The sequence below is a fragment of the Eulemur rufifrons genome, chromosome 8 (genome assembly GCF_041146395.1).
Source record: "Eulemur rufifrons isolate Redbay chromosome 8, OSU_ERuf_1, whole genome shotgun sequence".
Taxonomy (NCBI): domain Eukaryota; kingdom Metazoa; phylum Chordata; class Mammalia; order Primates; family Lemuridae; genus Eulemur; species Eulemur rufifrons.
Genome location: NC_090990.1, coordinates 82,930,132 through 82,957,021, shown reverse-complemented (window position 1 = coordinate 82,957,021; position 26,890 = coordinate 82,930,132). Strand labels below are relative to the sequence as shown.

General features: G+C 37.6%; 1 protein-coding gene across 1 annotated transcript; it reads right to left on the bottom strand.

The window, feature by feature from the left end:
* Positions 1 to 625: 625 nt before the first annotated feature.
* LOC138390719 (flavin-containing monooxygenase 3) lies at positions 626 to 23,550 on the bottom strand. The gene is made up of 9 exons (XM_069480212.1): positions 23,418 to 23,550; positions 22,315 to 22,452; positions 16,214 to 16,402; positions 10,583 to 10,745; positions 10,203 to 10,345; positions 7,662 to 7,861; positions 4,488 to 4,843; positions 2,526 to 2,598; positions 626 to 1,764 (listed from the first exon to the last, which is right to left on the bottom strand). Exons 2-9 carry the CDS (start codon positions 22,444 to 22,446, stop codon positions 1,422 to 1,424), a joined length of 1,599 nt encoding a protein of 532 aa, XP_069336313.1. The 5' UTR covers positions 22,447 to 22,452; positions 23,418 to 23,550; the 3' UTR covers positions 626 to 1,421.
* Positions 23,551 to 26,890: the final 3,340 nt, after the last annotated feature.

The window sequence follows — 26,890 nt, the reverse complement described above, 5'->3', positions numbered from 1 at the left end:
GATTCTGGCATAGATGCAGAGAGAAAGGAACGCTTATACACTGTTGGTGGGATTGCAAATTAGTACAACCTCTATGGATAGAGTTTCAATATGAATTTTGGAGGGGACAAATATTCAAACCATAGCATCAGACAAAAAAGAATAATATAAATTGGATTATAGCAATTTACTCTTCAATTTTATTTGTGTACTAGCATTTATAACATTAAATGAAATAAACCTTATGGGCTGTATTTATTATAATTTTTAGTTACTTGATTTGATTTACACCAGAGGTTTTCAAGAAAAGTTTTTTTGTTTCACTTGGCAATATTTGGGAATATTTCACAGCTAGTAAGAAGACCTTAAAAGCAGAATGTTACTTTGCTACCATACATAATTAGGAGAAGAAAACATTTAAATTGTGTACGACACCCCTGATAAATTTCAGGTTCCAAGATAAAAATATAAGGAGAATAACAATAGAAAAGAAGGAAGCATTGGATAAAAATGTGATCTCTTTCTCTTAATACATATGTTTGCTCCACAGATCTAAGTTGGAAGTGAAGGTGTAGTAAGACATATGTAGCGTAACAACTGGTGGAGCCCTCTGATGACTGATGATGCTGACTGATTGTTTTATCTGCTCTATAATGTCAAAATTTAAAACTTACAATTATCAAAATTTTAATGATAAAAGGTAATAATGTTCATTTTTAAAATAAAATTTTAGATTGATTCTGGTACCCAGAAGTTCAACCTATAAGTGTAGTATTAGACTTTGGTCACAGTTTTGGCTGAATATTTAATTTTTAAAAAGACTTTCCTGCAGCTAAAATGTATGTTTGGTATAATACTTATTACCGTTGCTGTTGTAACTTTTTTTACTCCTAAATGTTGGAAAATTTGTTTCCTGATTGAGAGTATAAATAAATTGAGTTACTGTGTGTTACTTTCAACATAGACTAGGTCTGGGTGCTATGTTTCTTGGCCAGGGAAGAGGAAGTCTTGCCTGGAGCATGCTGCACAAAACAAAAATGAAATATAGTAGCCAAACTCTCCCCTTTACCCACGAAGTGGTTTGTAGAGGTAGCTTGGGAATATCATATTATAATTATTTGGCTTAATTTGCTCTTCATTTAGATTTGAAATACGTATTTCAAGCATTTTCTAAAGGAGAAAAGAAATTATGTCAAAATGTTTCGGGAGATAGTTTAAGTTAGACATAAAGAACATAGTTCTGATTATGAAGTGTTAGTGGAGCCTAAGAAGATATGATTAATGCACATTTTAGATCATGACATGATTCCTAAACGGGCTTACTTAAGAGGTGTAGGAGGTGCGAAAATCTTAATTTTTAAATAGCGATGTTTCCACGTGGGTACTGTCAATAACTTTCAGAAATAATGATTAGAGGGGATGATGGTTAGAGGGAGTGATGATTACAACAACACAAGGAAAACGGCAATTAACAGTAGAGGAACAGCAAGGAGCTTGAGCCAACGGTAAAACAAGCAAGGCTTCTGAAGACTCCCAACAACTCGTGTCTTCATGGGCTTCAGAGCCCGGTCCCACTGGGTCAGGATGGCATTTCTGGCTCCGGGCCACTTGCCTGGGCCCACCAGCCTAAACTGGTAGGGGCTGCAAGGGCCAAAGAAAACTTCCACAGCCAACTTGGGGTCTGTGAGAAACAGCCACGGGATGTTCAGCTTTGCTCCAATGAAGGAGGCAAGTTCATCCATGTAAGCAATATAATCCGTCTGTATGGTCTCGCTGTTGCCAAACCTGGAGGTGGGACAGAAAACACCACTATGGAGATCCAAAGTCTATGTAGAAACAAGAATGGGGAAAGAAGCCTCACATCTTTTACCAGTGGGACCCAATGCCAATGTCTTCTGAAAGTAAGGAGAATAGTGCTCCCTTATCCAGTATTTTGTAGTTTTTTCAAAGAATTTTCATATTGGTCTCATTTGAAAATTCCTCAACACTGCAAGGCAGCTGAGAAAGACATTTTAATCCCCATTTCCAAATGGATAAAGTCTCTTGCCCAAGTGAAGTTACTAGTTCACAGCCACTAAGCTAATTAGTGACAGAACTGGGCATGGAGAGCCTGGTTCTCAGACTCATTCTCATTTTGTTGAGTCATCTTCATTACAGGCATCTGTTTGATGTGTCCCCTACATCATGGAGGATTTATGAGCTAGAGAATAGAAGTCCACACCCACGTGCTCCCAAACTCTTTTGATTTCTAACTTTTTCTGGGCCTCTTTTCTGTGATATATTTGCAGGAGCCCTGGAGGTCTAAAACTGTATAATGTAGATTCTCAGTCCTACTATTCACTGTGTCTTGCACGTAAGAGGACTTAATACAGTGTCAGGTACAAAGTGGGTCTTTAATTATTATTTGTTGAATGGAAAATGTAGCTCACAGCTATCATCCTAATGGCTTCATTCAGGATCATGTAAGATTAAAACAGTTCCAAGCATTCCCAAATTCTGACTTTTCCATGGAAATCCTAGACCCCCATTATAATAGGTGCTCTTACCATTTGAGCTTTCTCCCCATTTTCTCATCAATATCATCCATCATATCTTTTTCAGAAGGCAAAGTACAAGTTCCTGAACAAGAGGGAAAGACATAATAATAGTTAAGTGAGTCTAGCATAGAACCAGCCTGCAATGTTCCCTTTTTCATTATGAATTATGAATCACAGTAACATTTCCATTTTTTTGTGACTGTCCAGCAAAATAAAATCATGAGCAAATGAATAGGCAATCAGTTTGAGAGACATACAACCCAGTCTTCTCAGAACTGACACTTGTCACAATAATTAAAAACCATTGCCTGAATATCATTGTATCTTTGCTCTCAAACTGGTTACCTGATGTTTAAAATCAGTTTCATGGATTATATTCTAATCTTTCAGTCATATTTTAAGAATGTTATCCAATAAATTATATCAAAACACAGGTAAATCAATGTCACTTCATGAAGATTTAAGGGAAAAAGTAACTTCATAGGATATTGAAGGCCTGCTTTGGCCAAAAAAGGGTATCTCCAGTATATAAGAAATAGAATTTACTGAAGCCCCTAGTCTTTCTCTGGAGAGCCAACAGATCTTGAATGTAACTGAGGATATGGACTGTTCACATGTCACCAAGGACACAAGAGAGCCCCAGAGACAAGATCTGAGTTGAAGCTGCCCCAGGATTTCAGGCTTATATAGGTTTACAGAGTTCTCTGAAACTCAGACCAAAATTTGCTTTTGTGCCCAGAGATACTTTAAATTTAGGATGATTTCTTTGGCAATCTTGGAATCACCTTGAATGAGATTAGAACTTCCATCCCAGATGTGATTGTTTGTGACCTACAAAGCCTTGCCTGATTTCCCATTCCTGCAATCTTTATAGGGAGGGTCACTTGAACAGCTTTTGTAGATATGGTCTGGTTCTAGACCTTGAAACCTGTCTTGATCTTGGGCGTGAGAAGAGATTGAGAAAACAGAGGCTGAGTTCCACCAGCTACTGCGACTGGGTTGCTCATAACTAGACCCTCTGTCCTGGTACTCTGGTTTTCCACAGTTAGGTTGTTTGCCTTGTCTCCCACTTCCCCTAAGTCTGGGCCTCTGTCTTATACATCAATTCCCTATCAATTGCCTTTTTCCTTTCTTCAGAGCCCAAGTTAACAATTCTTGTCCTCACCGAGAGTAAGTGTCCCATCCTTCCTTTAATGCCAGACTTTCTGGGCATGAACCCCACGTGGAAGCCTTGGTAGAATTTCCTGCCATTACCTTCCTGGATACTTGATCTTACGATCAGCATCTGTCCATAATTGTACTCACATCTTAATGTGAATCTGATCCTAGCACCTCCTGCTGGATGATGCTGCTGCCTCCCTTGCCAGATGTCAACCAAGTTTGTTGTTTCCTTTTCTCTTTAAAATATAGAAACTCACTATTCTTATATCTTAGAGACTAACCATCTAGCATACCTAGAGACTTTCTCTCTCTAAGGATCCATTGCTTGTCCCGTCCAAATGGCAGGAAAGAAAATAGTAGTAGAAATACCAATGCTTTTCTAGCAATCACTTGTTCCATGACTGTGGATATATAAAATTGGCTGGATATTGGCTTGGAAACATCTTTCCTTATTACTCTTTCAAGGAATGAAATTTGACTGAGTCTTGAAGTCAAAATTTTATAAAATGTCATGCACTTAAGACAAAGAGCTCTGGTGTTCTCAAGTCTAATAATGATCTTGGGTAATTATCAGCTCTAAGGAGTTACAAGTCACAAAAGACTCCTCTAATAATATCCTGTACTATTGCATATATAATCCTATATAATATACTTTCAATTACTTATAAAATATAGCAAGAAAGAATATAGAATTATAGATTCTCAAATTGTGTGGTACCCTTGTAATTAAGATAATTATTTTCACAAAGACTCAAAGTTATTCTCACTGGCATTCCTCTTCCCCATCAATGAGCTTTTTCTTCTACTTACCCTTTATTACTTGTGCTGCCCAGCGGGCTTGGAGGTCAGCTGTGGGGATGGCAGCCCCAAGGGACTGGACAAGGCCAATTACTGCCATGGTTGACTTCTCTAGCAGAGGAGGGAAGATGCCTTTAAACAAGGTGACCTCACTGTTTCTGCTTTTGATGATGGAGTCATCAAGGAATGGGTAGGCATAATTATAGCCTGTTGCAAAAATGACATAGTCAATGGCCTCAAACATGGTCCCGTCCTCAAAAATGGCCGAGGTCTCTGTGAACTCCTTCACGTTAGGCTTAATGGACACGGTGCCACACAGGATGCGAGCTGGGAGGTCATCATTAAACACAGGCTCTTTCCTCAGAGTTCTGTGTGGGAAATAGAGACCATCACTAGAACTCTAATTTCCTGAAGTCCGAGTACCTGGATATTTGAATTTTTTCTTCACTACTTATTAACTGTGAACCCTGATAAGATTAAGGTTTCTTAAATTTTTGGTGTCTCATGTTTCTCATCTGGAATGACAATGACATTTGTACCTACCTCACAAGGTCACTAGGAGATCTAAAGAATATGAAGAATTTTGCATAGTCTGTCACATGTGCATACTGCTCAAAGTGTTAGTGTCTGTTCTTAATGCAGTATACTCCAAGCTGCTCATTGCAGTGTAAAAAAAGATCAACGAGGAGGAAGAAAGTTAAAGGTGGGAAAGCTGCATCTGGCCTCTACAATGGGATGAAGTATGAGCCCTGTGCAGACAAAGGCCCAAGGCAGGTGAGGGAGGGAGCACCTGGGAATTTAAACAAGGCCAGGAAATGGGGCGGAGGCACAGTTTGAAGCTCTGGCCACTGCAAGTCTGAAAAGAGGGAGGGTTTGACTACTTTTTATTCAGTAATATTTCTAAAGGGTGAGGATAAATCTGCAACTAGGGGTGGACTTGAGTAAAGTTGAAGAGAAGGGCATTATTCTTGTATGGCTGTGGAAGCTGTAAGAAAAAGCCACAGGCAGATTGCGCTGAGAAAGAAACGGAGCCAGACAAGGAATGAGCCTGGCTGGAATCCTGGCTGCAAAGAGCCTGGTCTCCACTGCGCTTATCTCCTGCCATTTATTCTAAACTCGCTGCCAGCAGGTTTTCAACCCCACTCCCACATTAAACCTGTTCTTGTCAAGGCCATCAGAACCAGGCTGCCAGATCAACCTGCCCTCTCATTTCTCATTTTACTCAGATTATTAGTAGCGTTTAACACAGTTGATGGGCTCCTACTTCTTAAAAACCATTTTGCTTGCAGGTCATCACTCTGTCTTGGGTCTTTTCCTACGTACCTGGCTATCCTTTCTCTAACGCCTGCTGATTTCCTCTCCTCTTTCTGAACAATGGCTTACCCCAGGACTCAGCCCTCAGACCTTTTGTCTCCTCCACCTACACTCATTCGTCCCGAGATGTCACCTAGTTTTTTTTTTCTTTAGGAGCTACGTATATTCTGACGACTCTAACATTTTAACTTATGCCGTGAACCTCCCCCGTCTTGTGTTTCCCACTGCTGCTCAACATTCGTCTACCTGAATGTCTAACAGGCATTTGAACTTTAATATGTCTAAAACTAAACTTCTTCTCCTGCAGTCTTCCACATCTCAGTGAATGTCAACTCCATCCTTGCTGAACTTAAATTCTTGAAGACATCCTTGACCCCTTTCTTGTTCTCACATTGTTTATCAGTCTAACAAAGTTCTGTTTGGGTCTACCTTCAAGCTCTCTCCAGAATGTGCCCACTCGGACCACTCACTCTAACAATCCTAGTTCAGGCCATCATCCCCTCCCACCTGGGTTTTGGACATAGCTTCTTAACTGGTCCTTTTACTTCCTTGCCCTACTCCTCTACATCGCATGATGAGCACAGCAGCCAGAGTGACCTCTTCAATGTTAACTTAGTCTTGTCACTACTTTGCTCACATGCTTGCTATGGCCTCTCATTGCTGTCAGAGTAAAAGCCAGAGTCCTTACAATAGTCTATAAGGCCCAGCACCATCTGGCTATTTTTATTTCTTTGGTTTCCATCTCCTGGTACTCTCCGCTCATCCTCTTTTCTCCAGGAAGAGAAGTTCATTGCTGTTTGTGGAACATGCCAGCCATACCCCCAAAAGGCAGTGACCTGGCTGTGTCCTCTGTCTGGAATCCCATTCCTGAGAGATCCACATGGCTCTCCTCCTTCCTGAGACCTACTCTGAGGACTCTACTGGGAATTGTCCTGATGGCACTTGCCATCACCCTTGCCTGCTTTGTCTTCTTCACAGCACAGATCACCATGTGACCTTCTGCCAATTGTTTCTTATCTGTTTCCCACTACTTAGAACATGGCTCCATGAGGACAGGGATTTTTGCCTGTTTTGTTCAGTGCTGTATCCACAGGGCTTAACACAGGAATTGGCGCATGATAAATGCTTTTAAATATTTGTGGAATTAATGCATTCAAGTTGATGTTAGGAGTTTATAACTTGGGTTTTTTCCTCCATGTCAAAGCCATTTCTTATATTACTGGCTTGGAGGATGTTATAGGAGATGGTGAGAAGGAGAGTGAAGGTGGAAGCACCGTGGCGTGCCTGTGCCCAGTGGGAGGGCTGCGTTCAGGGGTGGGTGATGAGAGTGTAGGACAGAAAGTTCTCTTGCCTTGTTTAACTTAACTTTGCCATTAAGTGAGAGGCAATAGGGCCAGTGGCTAAGAGGGAGGGACTCTGGAATCAGCAGATCCGGGTTTGTTTTGGATGCTGCTTCTGTTACCTGGCTGTGGGACTGTGGTAATGTTATTAACTACCCTGAACCTCAGTTTTCTCATCTCTAAAAATGGGATACTAGAAGAGCCCTCCTCACAGTTATTGTGAAATAACATATATTAGAGCCTTTGAAAACCTTGCTAGGGCTCTGACATGTATTAAGTGCTTCAAACATGTTAACTATGATTATCATTATTCTAGGGACTAATTCCTGAGGTATTACACAATATTCCAGCTGGGTAAATCCAGTAAGGAGGATTGCAAAATAGGAAATCACTCTTAATTTTTAATCCTTTCATATATGAAACGTAATGACTCCACTAATGTTTTGATTTGTTCTGGGGTTACAGCACACATTCAAGGTTGTTGACACAGAAGCAAAAGCCAGCAGTCAGATGACATTCAACTCTGCATTACCCATTTAAAGGCATCAGGCCGTAGTTCTCGTGCTTGAATCTTGAGTTCATCTGCTTCATGTACCACCAGTCCGAGATGGCTGTCGGCAAGTTGTTCTTGAGGAAGGTTTCAAATCGAGTGACAACCATCATGTCCCAAGGAAAACCATCATCCCAGACCCGGCTCATCACCCAGGAGCCACTTCTGGAGCTGATCATGACCTTACAAAACACCAGTTCAACCATGAACATAGTGACCGTTTGTAGCGGATATTGTGATATACTACTGAGATCCCCTTTTAGGAATGGATTTATTACCCCAGCTGCTGAGAGTGGTGCCAGAAGCCACCCCCCAGCTGTCGGTTTTCTTTGCGAGTTGCTGTGGCTGAAGAGAGGGTCTTCACCCACGGTCTTATGCTGTCTGAGTTTCCTGCCCTAGTGACTTGCTGACGCAGACGTACAAAGGCCCACCCCTCATCTCAATTTAGGACAATGCCAAAGGATCACCCAGTTTCAGAGTAAGGTAAAGGGAAGCGTCCTTCCCTTCATGCACAGGTATCCATGCTGAAAGCACTCCCAAATAAACTTCCTGAACAGGGTCAGCTACCTTGTCATACTGTTGTAGGAAAATTTTTATATTTTCATCAAATCTTTTCTGGTATAGGTGACAGATAGCTGAATTCTAGTCACATTTATCCTAGTGCTTATCTGATTATTGCTGTGTATATACAAGCAATTATTATCTCAAATAGGCATTGCAAACAAAAATTGCCTGCCAGGAAGAAGGCAAGAAATTTGGAATCAGAATACCATAGGCTCAAATCCTGGTTTTCCTATTTACTAATGATATGACTTGGGTAAAAATTTAACTTCTCTAATCTCTTTTTCTCATTCCCAAAATGGAGACAATTGGAAACCACCTCATCAAATTTGTGAAAATTAAATCAATGTGATAACGTTTGCAACATGGCTAACGTTACCAGCATATAGCATGTGTGCAGTAAATGTCAGTTTCCCTTCCTTCCCCGTTCTGGTTTGTCAATCTCTAACAGTGCAGGTTTTCAGACTTTCTCTTTTTTTTTTTTTTTTTTTAAGATTTTTTTCCCCAGATTTCATAATTTAATGGCTATCATCAAAATAACATGCAGTAAGGTGTACTCTCAGGAGCAGAATGAGAAACTTGCTGTTAACCAACATTGACAAGGATACGGATATATTCCATTAAAGATAATTTTACACACCTTGCACTTCAAGGCATTTCTATAACAGAAGCTAGACAAACAAGAAGAGACTGAAACATCAGTTAACTTGAGAGTCTCCAAAATTGGTCTTTCTACTCTCTAAATTATCACATATACAAATAATCACATACACAAACACAAGTTTCTTAAAACTATGATTTCCTCATGACTTTCCTGGATTGATAAGCTGAAAAGATCTACTTTTATTTATGGAGAAATCCAAGTTTTTCAGTCTGTCATTCAAGTCCTTAAAATATATGACATATCCTGACTCCAATCTTTCCTTCCCATCTTAATTCCTGTAGCTTCTCTCTTCCCTGGAATCAGAAGGCTTAGCTTTTAGTCCTCTAACACTCTGGTGGCTCAGATATTAATTTACTCTATGATTTTCAAGAAGACAATTGACATTCCTGGTCCTCAGGTATCTTCTCTGTAAAATGGTCATAATAAAACTCTACAACCTTCTTCCCACAATCAGAGGAGCTCATGTATATGAAGGTATTTGAGTACCATACTGCATCATATGAATTGTTAATGCTAAGAACCTCCATGGCTCATTCCTGTCCTCATACCTTTGCTCATACCATTTTCCCTTCCAAGAACAGTCTCTGTCTCCTCTTCAATCATCTGATCTCTATTTATCCTTCAAGGACTGGTTCAGTTCTACTTCCTTTGTGAGGTCTCCAGGTCTGGAATCATAGCATTTAGTGCCTGCATCACTTGTTTATGCATCATCCCAGTGGCAGTTCTTGTTCCAGAGCAGGAATCATGTCTGTTCCATTCACCACTCTGTCTCTCCTGCACCCAAGCCGGTGCCTGGTACACAGTAGGCTCTCAATAGATAGCCATGGAATGATTGTATGCATGAATGAATAAATGCATTTATATTGCTAAAATTGTGTTCTGATCCTTACCTCTCTAACAAGCCTAAAAAGTAGGTTCAATTTTAATCTGTTTTACCATTAAGAAACCTGAAGTTCAAGGGAATGAAGGACTTGCCGAAGAGTCTCAGAGTCATAACCTTAACCTCGTGGCCTTAAACCTGACTCTGCACTGGTTTTAGAGGTACTGATCAACACATTAGGCACCAAATGTCTTGAGATTGTTGTGTGACAACATCACTCTTTGTCAATGTTCTGCCTTTGTCTATTAGGTAATGTAAAAGCTTACTTGTTGCCTAGGGAAGCTCAGCTACAGAAAATAGCACTGAGTTTTCCCATCAGATAGCCTCCGGCCACCCCATTTCATATCACACCTTTCGAATGGTAATAACTGTTTCTGTCTCTTTAATGCTAGTGCCCCGAGTAACAGGGACGTGGTACCTGTTGAGCTGTGTGGCTGAGTTCCGTGGCAATATCACAGCCCGAATTCCCCAGGCCGATCACCAGGACTCGCTTTCCCTTGAATACACCTGGTTCCTTATAGTCCCTGCTGTGGAGGTATTTGCCTTTAAAATGTTTTAGTCCTGAGTGAGAAATGGGAAACATACGAATCAGTTTGATTTCCATTAAAAAAACCAAACTACTTTCTCAGAAGTGACCTTGTGAGTGGATATACTCACAATAATATGGAATTTTAACACTCCAAGTACATTAGATATAAAAGAAGTATATTTTAATTTAACCTCTTTGCATTTTGAGGATAAAGTGACATTTTCAAGATATTCATTCTTGCCAGATGGCAGTTTGAACTTCAGCCTTACCTGGAAACGACTCTTTTGGTATGTTGGGGTACACATGATGTCCAGAACAAACCATCACAGCATCAAAGATAGCTGATTCTTTTTTGCCATCTTTTTCAGTGATAACCTCCCACTGTCCGGTAATTGAGAAATCGGAACACTTATTTACACTGGACACAAATGTCTAAAAGAAACATAGCAAGAAACCTTTTTTGGTGAAGGTACATATTATGAATTTCAAATTCCCTCAGAATAAATCAAAACACTAAATTATACACACACAGACATACATACACACACTTATCCTTGCATGTTTTTTGTGCATGACCAATATTTTCTGCAGTATAAGAGTGACATCTCTAGGAGATATGAGAGTGAATTTAATTATAGTGTACAAGAGGTGTGCACCAAATATAGTAAGTAATTTGGCAATCAACAATTTTTGTAACTATCACTTTGTAACACCTCTCTCGCTATTTCTTTTTTTAATATTATTGTTGTGTTAAAATAAAAGATATCCTCTATATTCAGGATGTACGTTTTTCTCAAACTTTAGTGTGCATAAGAACTACCTAGAAAGCTTGTTAAAATACAGATTCCTGGATCACACTCCCAATTTAGTTCAGTAGGTCAGAGGTAGAGCATGAAAATTTAAGTTTCTAACACACTCTCAGGTGATGTTGATGCTACTTGGACTATACACTGAGTAGCTCTTGACTATATTATCAAAAATTTTTATTCACATCTACATAGCTGCCTGCTAGAGTACTTCTTCTCTTAAAAAAATCTTTAATTTCTTCTGGTTATGTTGGAGAGAGAAACTCTATTTGGTATTAATTGTTCTTAAACATTTTATTATATAGTATTTCATACATATTGGAGAGTATAAACACACATATAACATTTTTGATACTTACAGAATATAATAATAAAATGAGCACTTATGAATCCATAGGATTTTGCACATAATTTATTTAGAATAACTCTGATATTATTTAGTTATGCTATTGCAAATGACACCTTTTTTGGATTATAATTTCTGTTTGTTGCTGGTTTACAGAAATATAATTGATTTTTATATATTGTTCTTATATACCACCACCTTGCCTAATATTTTTTATTGTTATTAACTCTAATTTGTAGATTCTTTTGGGTTTAGTAGATAGGCAATCATATCATCTATAATAATGATGTCTTTCTTTTTTCAAGTTGTCATTCCCTTTATTTTTCTTTACTTATGGCACTGTTTCCTAAATTTCTTAAGATTATTGAAAATAAATAGCAATAATAAGGAATCTTTACTTTGTTCTGGACTTTAAGGGGAATGCTTCTAACTTTTTACTATTAGCACAGTATTGTCCGATAGCAATATAATATGAGCAACATATATAATTTTAAAATTTCTAGTAGTCAAATTAAAAAGTGAAAGAATGTATAATTTAATCCAATTCTATCTGATATATTTGTTTTAATATTTAATCAAAATACAAATTATTAAATCCATTCTGTATTTTGTATGTATAGCACATCTCAGTTTTGTGGCTAGTGGTCCCATACTGAACAGTGTAGATTTAAGATAATGCTTTTGTATGTTTTAATGAGTCAAGAAAATTCCCTTCTAAACTTAGTTTGGTGAGAATTTTCCTTTTTTGTTTCTTTCAAGCACAAATGAGTATTAAATTTCAGTTAATATCTTTTCTGAATTTTTTAAATAAACATGATTTTCTGCCTGTAACAGGTTTTTTGTAGTAAATTATAGATTTATATTTCATAACATTAAAATACTTTCATATCCGTCAGCCAAACTCAACGCAATAAAGATAGTTAATCTATTTTTTTTTTTTTGAGACAGAGTCTCACTTTGTTGCCTGGGCTAGAGTGCCATGGCATCAGCCTACCTCAGAGCAACCTCAAACTCCTGGGCTCAAGCAATCCTTCTGCCTCAGCCTCCCGAGTAGCTGGGACTACAGGCATGTGCCATTATGCCCGGCTAATTTTTTCTAGATATATTTTTAGTTGTCCACCTAGTTTTCTTTCTATTATTAGTAGAGACGGGGGTCTCACTCCTGCTCAGGCTGCTCTGGAATTCTTGAGCTCAAACTATCCTCCCGCCTCGGCCTCCCAGGGTGCTAGGATTACAGGCGTGAGCCACTGCACCTGGCCCCAGTTAATCTTTTTAAATACTGTGTTGGGTTTGTTTAGGAAGGATTTTTGCATGAATTTTCATGAGGGAGATTGGCTTGTAATTTTCCTATTTCATATTATCCTATCTACTTTTGATATCAAGGTTATAATGTCATAGAATGACTTTGGGAATCACACTTCCTTTTCTTGTCTCTGAAAGAGTTTATAAAATACTGAAATAATTTGCTCATTGCAAATTTGAAAGTACTCACCTGTGGAACTGTTTATTTTCTTAATGGGAAGATTTTTAATTTCTAGGTCAAAGGAACTATAAATCATCAAAGGGCTATTCAGGCTTTCTACTTCTTCCTGAGTGAATTTTGGTAAATTTTTTAAAAAAAGATTTAAAAAATTTAACCAATTTAAAATATTATCTGGCAAACATTTTTATAGTATTTCATCTGCATCTATTTTGCTTACCTTTTCATTTCCAATATTAATTTGTGCCTTTGCTAATTTTTTCTTAAATTGCCAGCTATTCATCTGTTCTTTATTTTATTAAAGAATAAATTTATCAAAAAATAAATTTATCAAAGAATAAATTTTCAATTTTGTTAATATGCTTTATTTTCTATTTTATAATTTCTTTTTATTATCCCCTTCATTCTATGTCCTTTGAGTTTATTCTGTTTTTCTTTTACTAATTTCTTAAATTTCCTTACCTTATTAGTTTTTAAGTCTTTTTTACTTCCTAATATAAGCATTTATGTTTAAAATTGTCATGAAAGTATAGCTCTCTGTGCTTCCTACAAATATTGATATTACTATGTAGAATCTAAATTATTATTATTTATAAATACTTTTACATTCTCATTGAAATTTCTTCTTTGACCTATATGTTGTTTAGGAAAAAAAGAATTTTTAATTTCCAAATTCATGGATATTTTCCACATATTTTTTGTTATTGATTTCTTTTTTTTTTTTTTTTTGCATTCTTTTTTAAAATTTGTTTTGATTTCAGCATATGATGGGGGTACAAATGTTTAGGTTACATATATTGCCCTTGTCCCTCCACCCCCCAAAGCAGAGGTTCAAGCGTGTCCATCCCCTAGACATTGTGCATCACACTCATTATGTATGTATACACCCATCCCCTCCCCCCCACATCTGCCCGACACCCTATTAATGGTATTCCTAAATGTGCTCTTAGGTGATGATCAGTGAAACCAATTTGATGGTGAGTACATGTGGTGCTTATTTTTCTATTCTTGGGATACTTCACTTAGTAGAATGGGTTCCAGCTCTATCCAGGAAAATACAAGAGGTGCTATATCACCATTATTTCTTATAGCTGAGTAGTACTCCATGGTATACATATACCACATTTTATTAACCCACTCATGTATTGATGGGTACTTGGGTTGTTTCCACATCTTTGCAATTGTGAATTGTGCTGCTATAAATATTCAAGTGCAGATGTCTTTTTTATAGAATGTCTTTTGTTCTTTTGAGTAGATGCCCAATAATGGGATTGCTGGATCAAATGGCAGATCTACTTGTATCTGTTTAAGGTATCTCCATATTGCTTTTTACAGAGGTTGCACTAGTTTGCAGTCCTAGCAGTAGTGTATGAGTGTTCTTGTCTCTCCGCATCCATGCCAACATTTATTGTTTTGGGACTTTTTGATAAAGGCCATTCTCACTGGAGTTAAGTGATATCTCATTGTGGTTTTGATTTGCATTTCCCTGATGATTAGGGATGTTGAGTATTTTTTGATATGTTTGGTGGCCATTCTTTTGTCTTCTTTTGAAAAATTTCTATTCATATCCTTTGCCCACTTTTTGATAGGGTTGTTTGATTTTTCCTTGCTGATTTTCCTGAGTTCTAAATAGATTCTAGTTATCAGTCCTTTATCGGATGTGTAGCATGTGAAAATTTTTTCCCATTCTGTAGGTTGTCTGTTTACTCTCATGACTGTTTCTTTGGCTGTGCAGAAGCTTTTTAATTTAATCAGGTCCCATTTATTTATTTTTGTTGTTGCTGTGATTGCCTTTCGGGGGCCTAGGCCAATGTCTATAAGAGTTTTTACCATATTTTCTTCTAGAATTCTAATAGTTTCACACCTTAAGTTTAAGTCTGTCATCCACCGTGATTTGATTTTTGTGAGAGGTGAAAGGTGTGGGTCTTCTTTCAGTCTTCTACATGTGGCTATCCAGTTTTCCCAGCACCATTTATTGAATAAGGATTCTTTTCCCCAGAGTATGTTTTTGTCTGCTTTGTCAAAGATTAGATGGCTATATGAGGATGGTTTTATATCTGGATTCTCGGTTCTGTTCCACTGATCTGTCTCCCTGTTCTTGTGCCAATACCAAGCTGATTTAATAAGCACAGTCTTGTAGTATAGTTTGAAGTCTGGTAAATTAATACCTCCCATTTTTTCTTGTTTCCTAAAATTGCTTTTGCTAAACGGGGTCTTCTCTGGTTTCATACAAAGCATAAAATTATTTTTGCTATATCTGTGAAAAATGATGTTGGTAATTTAATAGGGATTGCATTGAATCTGTAGATCACTTTGGGTAGTATAGACATTTTAACAATTGATTTTTCTGATCCATGAGCATGGTATGGTTTTCCACCTGTTTATGTGCTCTGCAATTTCCTTCCTCAGTGTTTCATAGTTCTCCCTGTAGAGGTCCTTTACCTAAAATATATTTCTAGGTATTTTATTTTCTTTGTTGCTATTGTGAAGGGTATTGAGTCTTTGATTTGGTTCTTCGTTTGACTGTTATTGGCATATATGAATGCCTCTGATTTGTGTGCATTGATTTTGTATCCTGAGACTTTACTGAATTCATTTATCAATTCCAGGAGTCTCTTGGTTGAACCTTGGGGTTTTCTAGATATAATATCATATCATCAGCAAAGAGTGAGCATTTGATCTCTTCTGCTCCCATTTGGACACCCTTGATTCTGGTCTCTTGCCTGCTTGCTCTTGCAAGGACTTCCAGCATTATATTGAATAGCAGTGGGGACAGTGGGTAACCTTGTCTGGTTCCAGTTCTAAGTGGGAAGACTTTCAGTTTTTCCCCATTCAGTGTGATGTTGGCTGTGGGTTTGTCATTTATGGCTTGTATCATTTTTATGTAGGCCCCGTCTATGCCTATTTTGTTAAGCGTTCTTATCATAAAAGGGTGTTGAATTTTGTCAAAGGCTTTTTCTGCGTCTACTGAGAGGATTATATGGTCTTTGTTTTTGCTTCTATTTATGTGGTGTGTATTATTGATTTCTAAGTTAGTGGAATTTTAGTCTAAGAACTCTCTGTGGTCAAATCTTATCAATTTCCCACATATTCTTGGTAAGAAAATATTAATATATTCTGTAAATCTAGAGTTAGAGGGTTCACACTATGTTCTCACAAATGTTGAGAAATAAGAAAGGGCTAGTGAAAAGAAACAAATGAAAATCCAACAATAGACATCGATTTTCTAATTGTTATGCCAAAAGTTAATTTGTTGACAGCATCTTACCTTAAATTGTATGTATTTCAGGAGGTTCTTTTCTTTGGCAAATGCAATAATATATTCCTGGATCTTGCTGTTGTGCATAAAGTTGGGAAAGTCATCAGGATATGGGAAGTCTGGGAAACACATCATCTCCTTGGAAGAGTTGGTAAAGACTGATTCGTAAATGCTAGCCCTGCCCTCTTCTGCATGGTCCTGTGAATATATAGTTTCAAGTGGAAGAAAATTGGTAAGAAAGTGTACTGATCATGTTCAGAGCCAGTCCCAAGTAATTACTGTCATTCCTTAGTATCCACAGGACATCGGTTCCAGAACCGTTGTGGACATCAACATTTGGGATCCTCAAGTCTCTTGTATAAAATGGTTTGTAGAATTTGCATATAACCTATGCACATACTCCTATATACTTTAAACCATCTCTACGTTACTTATTAGCATAAGTAATGCAATAAAAATGCTAAATAAGTAATTGTTATATTGTATTGTTTCTAAAATTTGTATTATTTTTATTGTATTGTTATTTTTTATTGTGTTTTATTCCCAAATATCTTCTATCTGTGATTGGTTGAATCCTCAGATGTGGCACTGTAAATGCAAAGGGCCAACTGTATACTCGTTTGAATTAGCCTGATCCACAAGTAAATTCAGTAATATGACATATAAGTTAACTTTACTTAAACAATTAATGCTAATCAAGGGAACTTAGAATACGGAAGAATATACCTTTCTTAATATCTTTTCTAAGGGTAACAAATTTTGAATATCATTATTTTTTTTAGAAATATGTAACTAGAATGCTTTTTTTCCTTGAGCTATTAAATATGGTGCCAGACATTTTCCAAAATTTATCTTTCAGTGATTTCAATGTGTCAACTTATGAGCATGAGCATCTAACGGTAAATTTATAAAAACAAACAATGACAGATGGCTGCTATAAGATTTGTAAATGTGAGCATTTTAAAACTTAATCTTTTAAAAATTAAGCTTAGAATTTCTTCTACACTATATAAAATAATTAGTACAATCCTTGTGGAAAACAGTTGGAGATTCTTCAAAAAAACTAAAAGTAGACCTACCATTCAATCCAGCAATCCCACTATTGGGTATCTACATAAAGGAAAAGAAGGCTTTTCATCAAAAAGAAGCGTGCACTCAAATGTTTATTGTAGCACAATTCACAATTGCGAAGATGTGGAAACAACTCAAGTGCCCATCAATACATGACTGGATTAATAAAACATGGTATATGTATACCATGGAGTACTACTCAACCATTAAAAAAAGGTGAATTAATACCCTTTGCAAACATCTGGATGGAACAGGAGAGCATTATCCTAAGCGAAGTATCTCAAAAATGGATATGCAAATACCACATATACTCACTATTAAACTGGAACTGGCTGATGAGCACATATATGCACAGAGGGAAGTAAAACTTAGTTTAAATCAAGCACGGGGCAGGGGGAAGGAAGGGAGAGTCACAAACATACCTAATGGGTACAATGAACACTATTTGCATGATGGGCATAGCTATAGCCAGGACTTAAGCATTACAAAAGCAACTCCTGTAACATAAAATATTTGTACCCCCTTAATATTTTGAAATAAAAAATAATAATGTGTTAACTATTATGAACCTAACACCTAGAATTTATAGGCATTGCATGCCCTTTGAGCATTTATGTAGGTAAAAAAGATTTAACTTTCAGCTATGTAAAACTATCTGAATTGGCTATACTAACTCTGAGAATAGAACTATGCTAATAATACCTCAGAGGAGATATTAAGTGATGATGAAGAAAGAAAAAGAACACTGAAGAAAGAATGATCAGCAATAAGAAGATTGGGATGTTGTGTTGTGGTTCTCAACCTTAGCCACACACGGGAATACACTGGGGAGCTTTAAAAGAAAACACTTAGGTCCGCCTCTCAGAAAATTTGATTTAATTGTCTGGGAGTTTTAAAAGCTCTTCAAGTAATTCTAAAGTGCAGCCAAGCTGGCAGTCACGGTGTAGAGTTAAACAAATAGAAGCCAATGACCAAGAAACTAGTGTTACTGTGGAAAAGCACACCATAGGACACGTTTGTTACAGCTGTGAGCTCTGCAAAGCAAGCTGTTGAAGTGGGTAAAAGGCATTAAATTAAAAAAAAAACCAAAAACACCGTGAGGAGCATGATTAGGAAAATGTGGAACCTCAGTTTAGCTCTCTTCAAACCGCCAAGGTACATTATGACTAGGCCACAGGTCTAGGTGAAACGACTTTCTTTCTCCAGAGCTCTCAAACAATAAATTAATAAGTCTAAATTTTGACCTGAAGTTTCATGATGAAAGATCAAATTGCAGATCTCTATGTATAGTCGCTAGTTCATAATGGAAGCATTGAGCACTAGAAATTTCTAATTAGGGTTCATATAACTCTAAGTCGTCAGGGCCCCAGAATATGAATTTTTAGTATATTATTATAATATTACAGTCATGTCAAAAGCCAGTGTGGCTGCAGACTGATTACAGACAAATAATTATTAACAAATAATGAATTAAGTTGTTGCCATGCTCATTTCAGAAAACAATGTGATCTTGATCTAGGGCATGAGTGTTCTGTTGCTCACGTGCTCGATTGGCCCTGCTGGTGAGGATGAGGGCTGGGAAGGTAAAGGAGTTTGTAGCTTTTGGTGAATTGAGCTGTTTGATAGCGACAATAACCAGCACAAGGAGAGAGGAAACATCAAAGAACACATTGATATACAGTCTAGGAAAAAAAGCAGAGGAAGTTAAAAAAGTGTTGTATGCTCAGAAAAAAACTTCTATTCATGAAAACCTCATGCTGAAATTCAAAAAATTTACTGATTTATTGTTTGGGGAGCTCTTGAGAAAGAAAAACATTTCACCTAGACCTGTGGCCCAGTCATAAATTATTTTATTTTCTCTGTGATCAAAGAAAGTGAGAGAAATATGTTATTCTGACTCTTGATCAAGGTTAGAAGTCAGAACTAGCAGGACATAGGGAAGTGCTATAGGAAACAGCTTCAAAAGTACAAACTAGCTGCACTCTTTGTGTTTTTCACACTTGACTAATGATTGGATCCCTCTAAAAGAAAACATAAAGGAATGTAAAATGCTGACTTTAGAAATGGAAATTCATGAAAGTACAAAATTAACACAATTTTATAACATAATCTCATAATGTGAATACCAGTATATTGCCACAGACTCCTAATGGTGTTTGAGAAACACTTACAGTTCATGACATCATTTGCAATCTATAAGTCCCATCACAGTGGTAAACTCTCAATAACCAATGATATTAATTTATTGTGGCTGCTGTAATAAATCACCACAAACTTTGATGGCTTAAAAGAATAGGGATTGGCCGGGTGTGGTGGCTCACGCCTGTAATCCTAGCACTCTGTGAGGCCAAGGCGGGATGATAATTTGAGCTCAGGAGTTTGAACCAGCCTGAGCAAGAGCGAGACCCCGTCTCTACTGAAAAATAGAAAGAAATTAACTGGACAACTGAAAATATACAGAAAAAATTAGCTGGGCATGGTGGCACATGCCTGTAGTCCCAGCTACTCGGGAGGCTGAGGAAGGAGAATCACTTAAGCCCAGAAGTCTGAGGTTGCTATGAGCTAGGCTGATGCCACAGCACTCTAGCCCCGGCAACAGATTGAGACTCTGTCTCAAAAAAAAAAAATAATAATAATAAGGAATAGGGATTTATTCTCTCACAGTTCTGGAGGCCGGAAGATGGAAATCAGTATCACTGGGCTGCAAACAAGGAGTTGGCAGGGCCATGTTCATTTCCAGAGGCTCTAGGAGAGATTCCATTCCTTGCCTCTTCCAGCGTATGGTGCATGCCAGCGTTCCTTGGCTTATTCAGTGTCAAGAGGCCACCTATATTCCCTGGATTGTGGCTCCTTCCTCCATCTTCAAGGTCAGAGCACAGCATCTTAAAATGTCTTTCTTCTGAGGTCATCACATCACCTTCTCTCGTCTGTCTTTCTGTGTTAAATCTCTCTACTTCCTCTTTATAAGAACACATGTTATGGCATTTGGGGCTCACCAAATAACCCAAGAAAATCAAGATTTTTAACTTAATTATATTTCCAAATGTCCTTTTTCCTGATAAGGTAACATTTACAGGTTCCAGGAATTGGGATGTGATATCTTTTGCCATTATTCCATTGTTCAGCCTACTACAGTCCATCCTCTGGCCCCCAAAGATTCATATCCATCTCACATGTAAAATACATCCACCCCATCCCAACATCTTCAAAGTCTCAACCCACTGCAGCATGAAATCACATTCCAACTCTCGTCGGTATATTATCAGCTCGTAAGTCCCAAATCTCATCATCTAAATCATCTAAACAAGGTATAGATCAAATTCTGGGCATGAACCATCATAGGGCAAAGTTCTTTTTCATCTGTGGATCTGAGAAACTAGAAAACAAGTTATCTTTTTCCAAAATACAATGGGGGAAGAGCATGAGTGACATTCCTATTCCAAGAGGGAGAAAAAGGAAGAAAGAAAGGAATCACTAATCCCAAGCAATTCTGAAGTCCAGCAGAGCAAACTCCATTAAGTTTCAAGGCCTGTGAATAATCCTTTGTGGCTCAAGCCTCTGCCCTCTGGGCCTGAGTTTCTACCCTCTGGGCTATCATTTCATTTTCTTGAAGAGTAGCACATGTTTGCAGTTGAGTAATAGTTTATCAACCTATGATGCCAGGTCCAAAGTTTTCCTTGAGCAATGAGAAATGCAGCAATGTCTTTGGCTGTGTTTGCCAAAGTTTTGCAAAGTAAATTTGAATATGAGGCTTTGATTAAGATCACTTAATCAAAGTGGCAAGGCCAAGAGGCCACTTGGTGGAGTGGCACCTAGCAATTTGCAAAGGGATAAAGAAAGAATGTAGGCTGGAGACAAAAGCGGTCTGGAACTGGGGTCTTGTCTCCACCATTTACCAGCTGTGTGATTTTTTTCTTTTCTTTTTAAGCTTCAGATTAATTTGTAAAAGAAAAAATTCATACCTAGCTTCTAGGATTATTAGAAAGCTAGAATCAAATGGGAAATCATGTGACAGTTAGGAAGTGCTCAATAAAATAGACGTAAGAGTCATCACTGCAAATCTGAAGCCCTGTCAGCCATTCCAGTAACATATATTAGCCTCTACACCATTATACAAGATGCCAGGTGGTTTCCAGAGTCCTTTACAGTGTACAAAATATCTATGTTAATAAGAATAATATCTCATGTCTTTATAGTATTTAAAGAGCTTTACAGATACTGTTTCATTAAATATAACCCTTTTATTGAGGTGTATAATATAATACTGATTTTTTATTTGAGGACGACATCGTGGCTTAAAAGTGTCCTTTTCTAGAAGATCTTCCTTAATTTACATATATAGTATTGGGCTTATCAGAAGGAAAATAAGACAGATGGGCCAGGCTTGGCCAGGCAATGTTCCTAAGTTTAGAGATACTGATGGAGTGGAGGGCACAGGGAAGCCCCCACACCCGCTGTTGTCAGGCAACACGAGAAGTGATTGACTGAGTGCATATATCCGTGTTTGGGGATAGAGTCTTTATTGTAAGTGCACAGAAACAAAAGGGAAGCGAAGAACTACGAAGCACTATATTCTGTCCTTGGTTCCTTTTACAGCTGTCTCAATTATGTGGTTTCACACAACCAAAGTTAGCACCTGAAACTTTAAACTCTGTGGTCTGAATTACTAAGAAGACCTTTGGTAACCTCAATAAAAGAACGAGAAAAGCCACTGAATTTTTAAATGACTAACTCATTTAATTATAATTACATAAACCTAACCACTATTTGCCAAAGATTGTATGCCCTAGTAGCTTTTATTAATGATTTGTCATGGGTGAATTCTGTACACAGAGGGCTGCGAAGCCCATTGTCTAATTCACTTCTGACTTTCAAGGAGGATACTTTCCCACCTGCTCCTGATGTTGTGCCCTGTGGATTCCAAACCTCACAGGGACTGTAACTGCCATGGTAGCAGGTTTGGAAGCCTGTGCTCGAGCAGCATGTTTCTGTAACTTCCCAACTCACTTCCCCGTCTATTGCAACGATGCCCTACTCACTGAGAATTTCCACAGGCCCCCGATGTCATCGCTCCTCTCAAAGCAGGTAGGCTCCAGCCCCTCCTCCAGACAGCTCCTGATGGATGCCAAGCCACTGACACCAGCTCCGATGATGGCCACTCTCTTCCCCATGGTCACCTGTGCAAAAGCCCAGAGAAAAATTCAGGCAACAGGAGTGCTGAAAACATATCTCTCTACCTATTTCTATTTATGTATTTGTTTGTTTATTTTGGTTTCACTCTTGGCTTAATAAGAAACTTCACTTTTGCACCCAAGGAAAAAAATGTTTGGAATTTCTTTTAGTACTCCAACTACGTTTTGCGTTTCTCTCAAATTTCTGAAGAGAATCTTTTTCTTCAGAAAAAGAAGCACTTTGTTTTCAGTTAGCTCTCCAAAATTAAGAGTCTAATGAGCAGCATACATATTTCTCTTTCTTGCCTTTGGCCTTTTGTCATTTTTTCTCTGCCAAAGAGAGTAAGCAGGAGAAAGAAAAAGAGATTCACAACTAAAACACATATACACACATTCAGTGACCCAAACATATGCATATGTATGGACATGTGAGTGAAGAAACAAACATGTATGTGTATATATGTGCACACACAGACATAAATCTCTATCTTCTTTCCACTCTGACACAGGATTTGATGAGGAACACGATCTGGGGATGTCTATATTTCAGCATGCCATGTAGTCACCCTCTTTCTTTCCCTAATAATATTCTCAGTTAAATAGAAAATTCAAGTCCCTACCTAAAAACGTCTTCCCATTAGCTTCCACTCCTAATCTCCATTGCCTCCTAAGAAAAGTACATTTCCTAACCTTTTCCTGTTCCTGACTATCCACACTATCTTTATGCTCTACTGCTACTTCTACCAGTATTTTTTTCTTTTTAGACAAAAATCACAGACTTATGCAAAGAAATAGACTTCAATGATAGCATCATGATCCATGATTCTCAAAAACAAATGAAGAAAATGCCTGCATTTTATGTCATTCTCATTCTGTATTTGGTACAAAACTATAGCATGTTCCTTCTTCATTTACCAATCCCACTCTCCTCCCTCTCAGCCCTTTGTAATATCAACTTTTTTCTGGTTTACCTTATCTCTGTCTTCGTTTCCTCTGTATGCCTAAGTCTTGTTCAAGTTGTCCAGGCAGTTTGAAAGAGGAAATGCTTTCTGAGCCCACACTCTTGGGGATTATTGGAAAGTGGGAAGAGCTGCTCTTAAAGAGGTAGTCATTTCTTGGTCTTCTACCAGGTGAGCTCACACCAATCCCTGTGATTGGGGTGGGGTGGGGGGAGTCTGGCCAGTCTCTGTGTCTGTTCATTTTCTGCTTTTCTGTTGGTTTTGGTAAACACAATCTACTGGTCACACTCCTGGACCCGTGGCCCTGGGAATCAGGTAGTTTCTCCCAAGTGATTTTGCGGTTTTCTACTCCATTTCATTATGTGTTATTTCAAAGTTTACCTTATTTTCCTCATTCCTACTTCTTTTGTGGATACCTCTTAGTAGTTCTCCAAACACTAGCAAACTAGCTATTTAATTGAGATATCCCAGCAGCAACAATGGCTTTTCTATACTCTCTCTTCCCTTGTCCTCTCTTTTGACATTTGAGGTCAAAGGCCTGTGTTTCTCAAGTTTGCATTTCTTTGTTGCTGGGGACAGTGTGTGATCGTGGAAAAGATCAAATTCCATAAATTGATCCATTAGTTCCAGGTAGCAGATACAGTTAATACCACTAGGTGGAAGAGGGGAGAATGATGAGAAATTACATAATAGGTCCAATGCATGTTATTTGCTTGATAGATACCCGAAAAACCCTGACTTGATCACTATGCAATTGATGCATGTAACAAAAATAGCACATGGACCCAAGTAATTTGTACAAGTGAAACAAAAAAATTGTACCAGATAAAATTATGTTGGCAGTAAGACTAAACATATTGCACCTAACTCTCAGTCATGAAATATATTGAAACTTCTAAAAATTGTTCACAGATCAACCATATTCCTATGCTCCTTAAAATTATGACATCTCACTCTTATTATCCATTTAGTCCCTTCATTATGTAGTTGATATTTAGCATAAACTGGGATATATGTAATTCTTGAGGAATTGCCCTTTCATGTCTTTTGGAGATAGGAATCTTCATTTCTAAACTGTGGTGAAGTAGAGAGTCAGAGAGACTTCGAATTGCTTCTAGCTGTGTGGCCTTGGGCAAGTCGCTTAAGCTCCTCAATTCTTCATTAATAAACTGAGAATACTACACTGATACTATCTTGCTTGGTTGTTGCATTGATTTGAGCATTAGAGGTTATAAATACACACACAGACACACATATACACATATCCATTTATACATACGTGTATATAAAACTTGGCATGTAGCTAGAAATTAGCAAAATGTAAGTGTCTGTTGTAGGCTAAAATTTTAAAAAACCACAAGTTCCTTAAATTTTCCAGGGCTGTAATTCAGAAAACATGATGTTACCTTCTGTCCTTCTACATAGAGCTCCCTTTTAGTTTTTAATGCTACGTAAACTTTAATGCAAAGGAAAGATTGTGGATACCGTAAGAAGCAATACCATTCTTGTAGCCTTATTCATCTAAGGGCAGGCAGGACCCATCCAATTCCACCATGGCCTCTGATGTTTTCTCTCTTTAGGAGATGGAAAGGCTGCTCTCCTCCTTGCTGCCCTTTGCAGGAGTATACTCTAACAGCAGTAGACATTTATTATCCCATCTCTCTCCAGCCTAGCTTTTGCTTGCCACAGTTTTCTGCAAAGCCCGTCTTTCATCTTCAGAATCTCAAATGACCAGTCCCTGGTTGGGGAAGTAGCCACTCCCTTCTCCATTGTCCCCTCTGAATCCCAACACTGCCACAAAGAAACTTTAGTCCATGCATGGCTGCCAAATTATTGTTGCTGCAGGAGGATATGAGTAGAGGACCTCATATTCTGTCATCTTGCTCCAGATTTTCTTTTATTTCAAAGAAGCTTTTTAAAAATATTTTTTTAATTTCATGATATTATGGGGATGCAAACATTTTGGTTACATGTAATGTCTTTGCCTCATTCTTTATAGATTTAGAAAAAATAGCTTTACGCTTCATTTGGAACCAGAGGAGACCTCAAACAGCAAAAGCAATCTTAAGCATAAAGAATAAATTTGGAGGCATCAGTCTACCAGACTTCAAGCTTTAATAAAAGGCTATAGTAACCAAAGCAGCATGATACAGGCACAATAACAGAGATATAGACGTTTGGAACAGGACTGAGAACCCAGGTATAAAACCATCCTCATGTTGTCATCTAGTCTTCAACAAAGCAGACAAAAATATACATTGAGGAAAAGAATCTCTAGTCAACAAATAGTGCTTGGAAAACTGGATAACCACATGCAGATGATTGAAACTGGATCCCCACCTCTCACTTCTCACAAAAATCAACTCATGATGGATAACAGACTTAAACCTAAAGTGTGAAACTTTAAGAATTCTGGAAGAAAATGTTGGGAAAATTCTTTTAGAAATCGTGCTAGGCAAAAAATTTATGAAGACCCCCAAAGCAATCACAGCAGCAACAAAAATAAATAAATGGGACCTGATCAAATTAAAAAGCTTCTGCACACCCAAGGAAACAATCATTAGAGTGAATAGACAACCTACAGAATGGGAGAATATATTTGCTTTCTACATATCCGATAAAGGACTAATAACAAGAATCTATATAGAACTTAAGAATATCAACAAGAAAAAATAAACCCTATCAATAAATGAGCAAAGGACATGATCAAAGAAGCTTTTCATTTTCTTGTTTTCTAATTGGCTTTCTAGAGGCAGGGCATATACCTCTTGTGATGCTATATTGTCATGTCTGATAATGTATAATGGTTGAAATGCTCATATAAAATGATGATGGCTTTTGGATGTTCAGACTTTATCACCAAAGCTCCTGTCAAGCATTCCAAAGATGTGGCCTCTTTATGGTTCATATTTTGAAACTAATATCTCAGGAAGGGTCCAATGCACAACACTCAGTGCAGGGGGTTCTCAATGAGGCTTACACAGTCCATTGTACCTTCTGCTACAAATTCAAGTAGTGTCTCATATGTTTTTAGTCTTGCAGCCAGATGAATGCTGTATTTATTTCCAAAGATCTATCTTTTGTATGTTTTTAGTGATCTATGTCATGTATCTGTGGGCCCTAAATCACTGATGTAAAATTATTTTAAAATTCTGCCTTTAGAAATACAAGGAAGTTTCAAAAAATCATATAAAGAAATTTATTTCAGTGATGTTCCAAGTGTCAAAAACTGGAGAAAAGAATGAATGCTTTTTGTTATAGAAATGGATAAATTATTTCATCTACTCCATGGAATGTTCTATAGGTTCTAAAAAGCATGGGTTAGAGCTATAGAAGATTGCTTGGAGAAATACCCCATTAAAGTATTGGAAAGGAAAAAGCAACATACAGAAAAAATATTTATATTATAATATTCTAATTTTAAAAATAAACAATGATTTTTTAAATTCTGTATAAATGTTAACAAAAACACAGACAAATACATT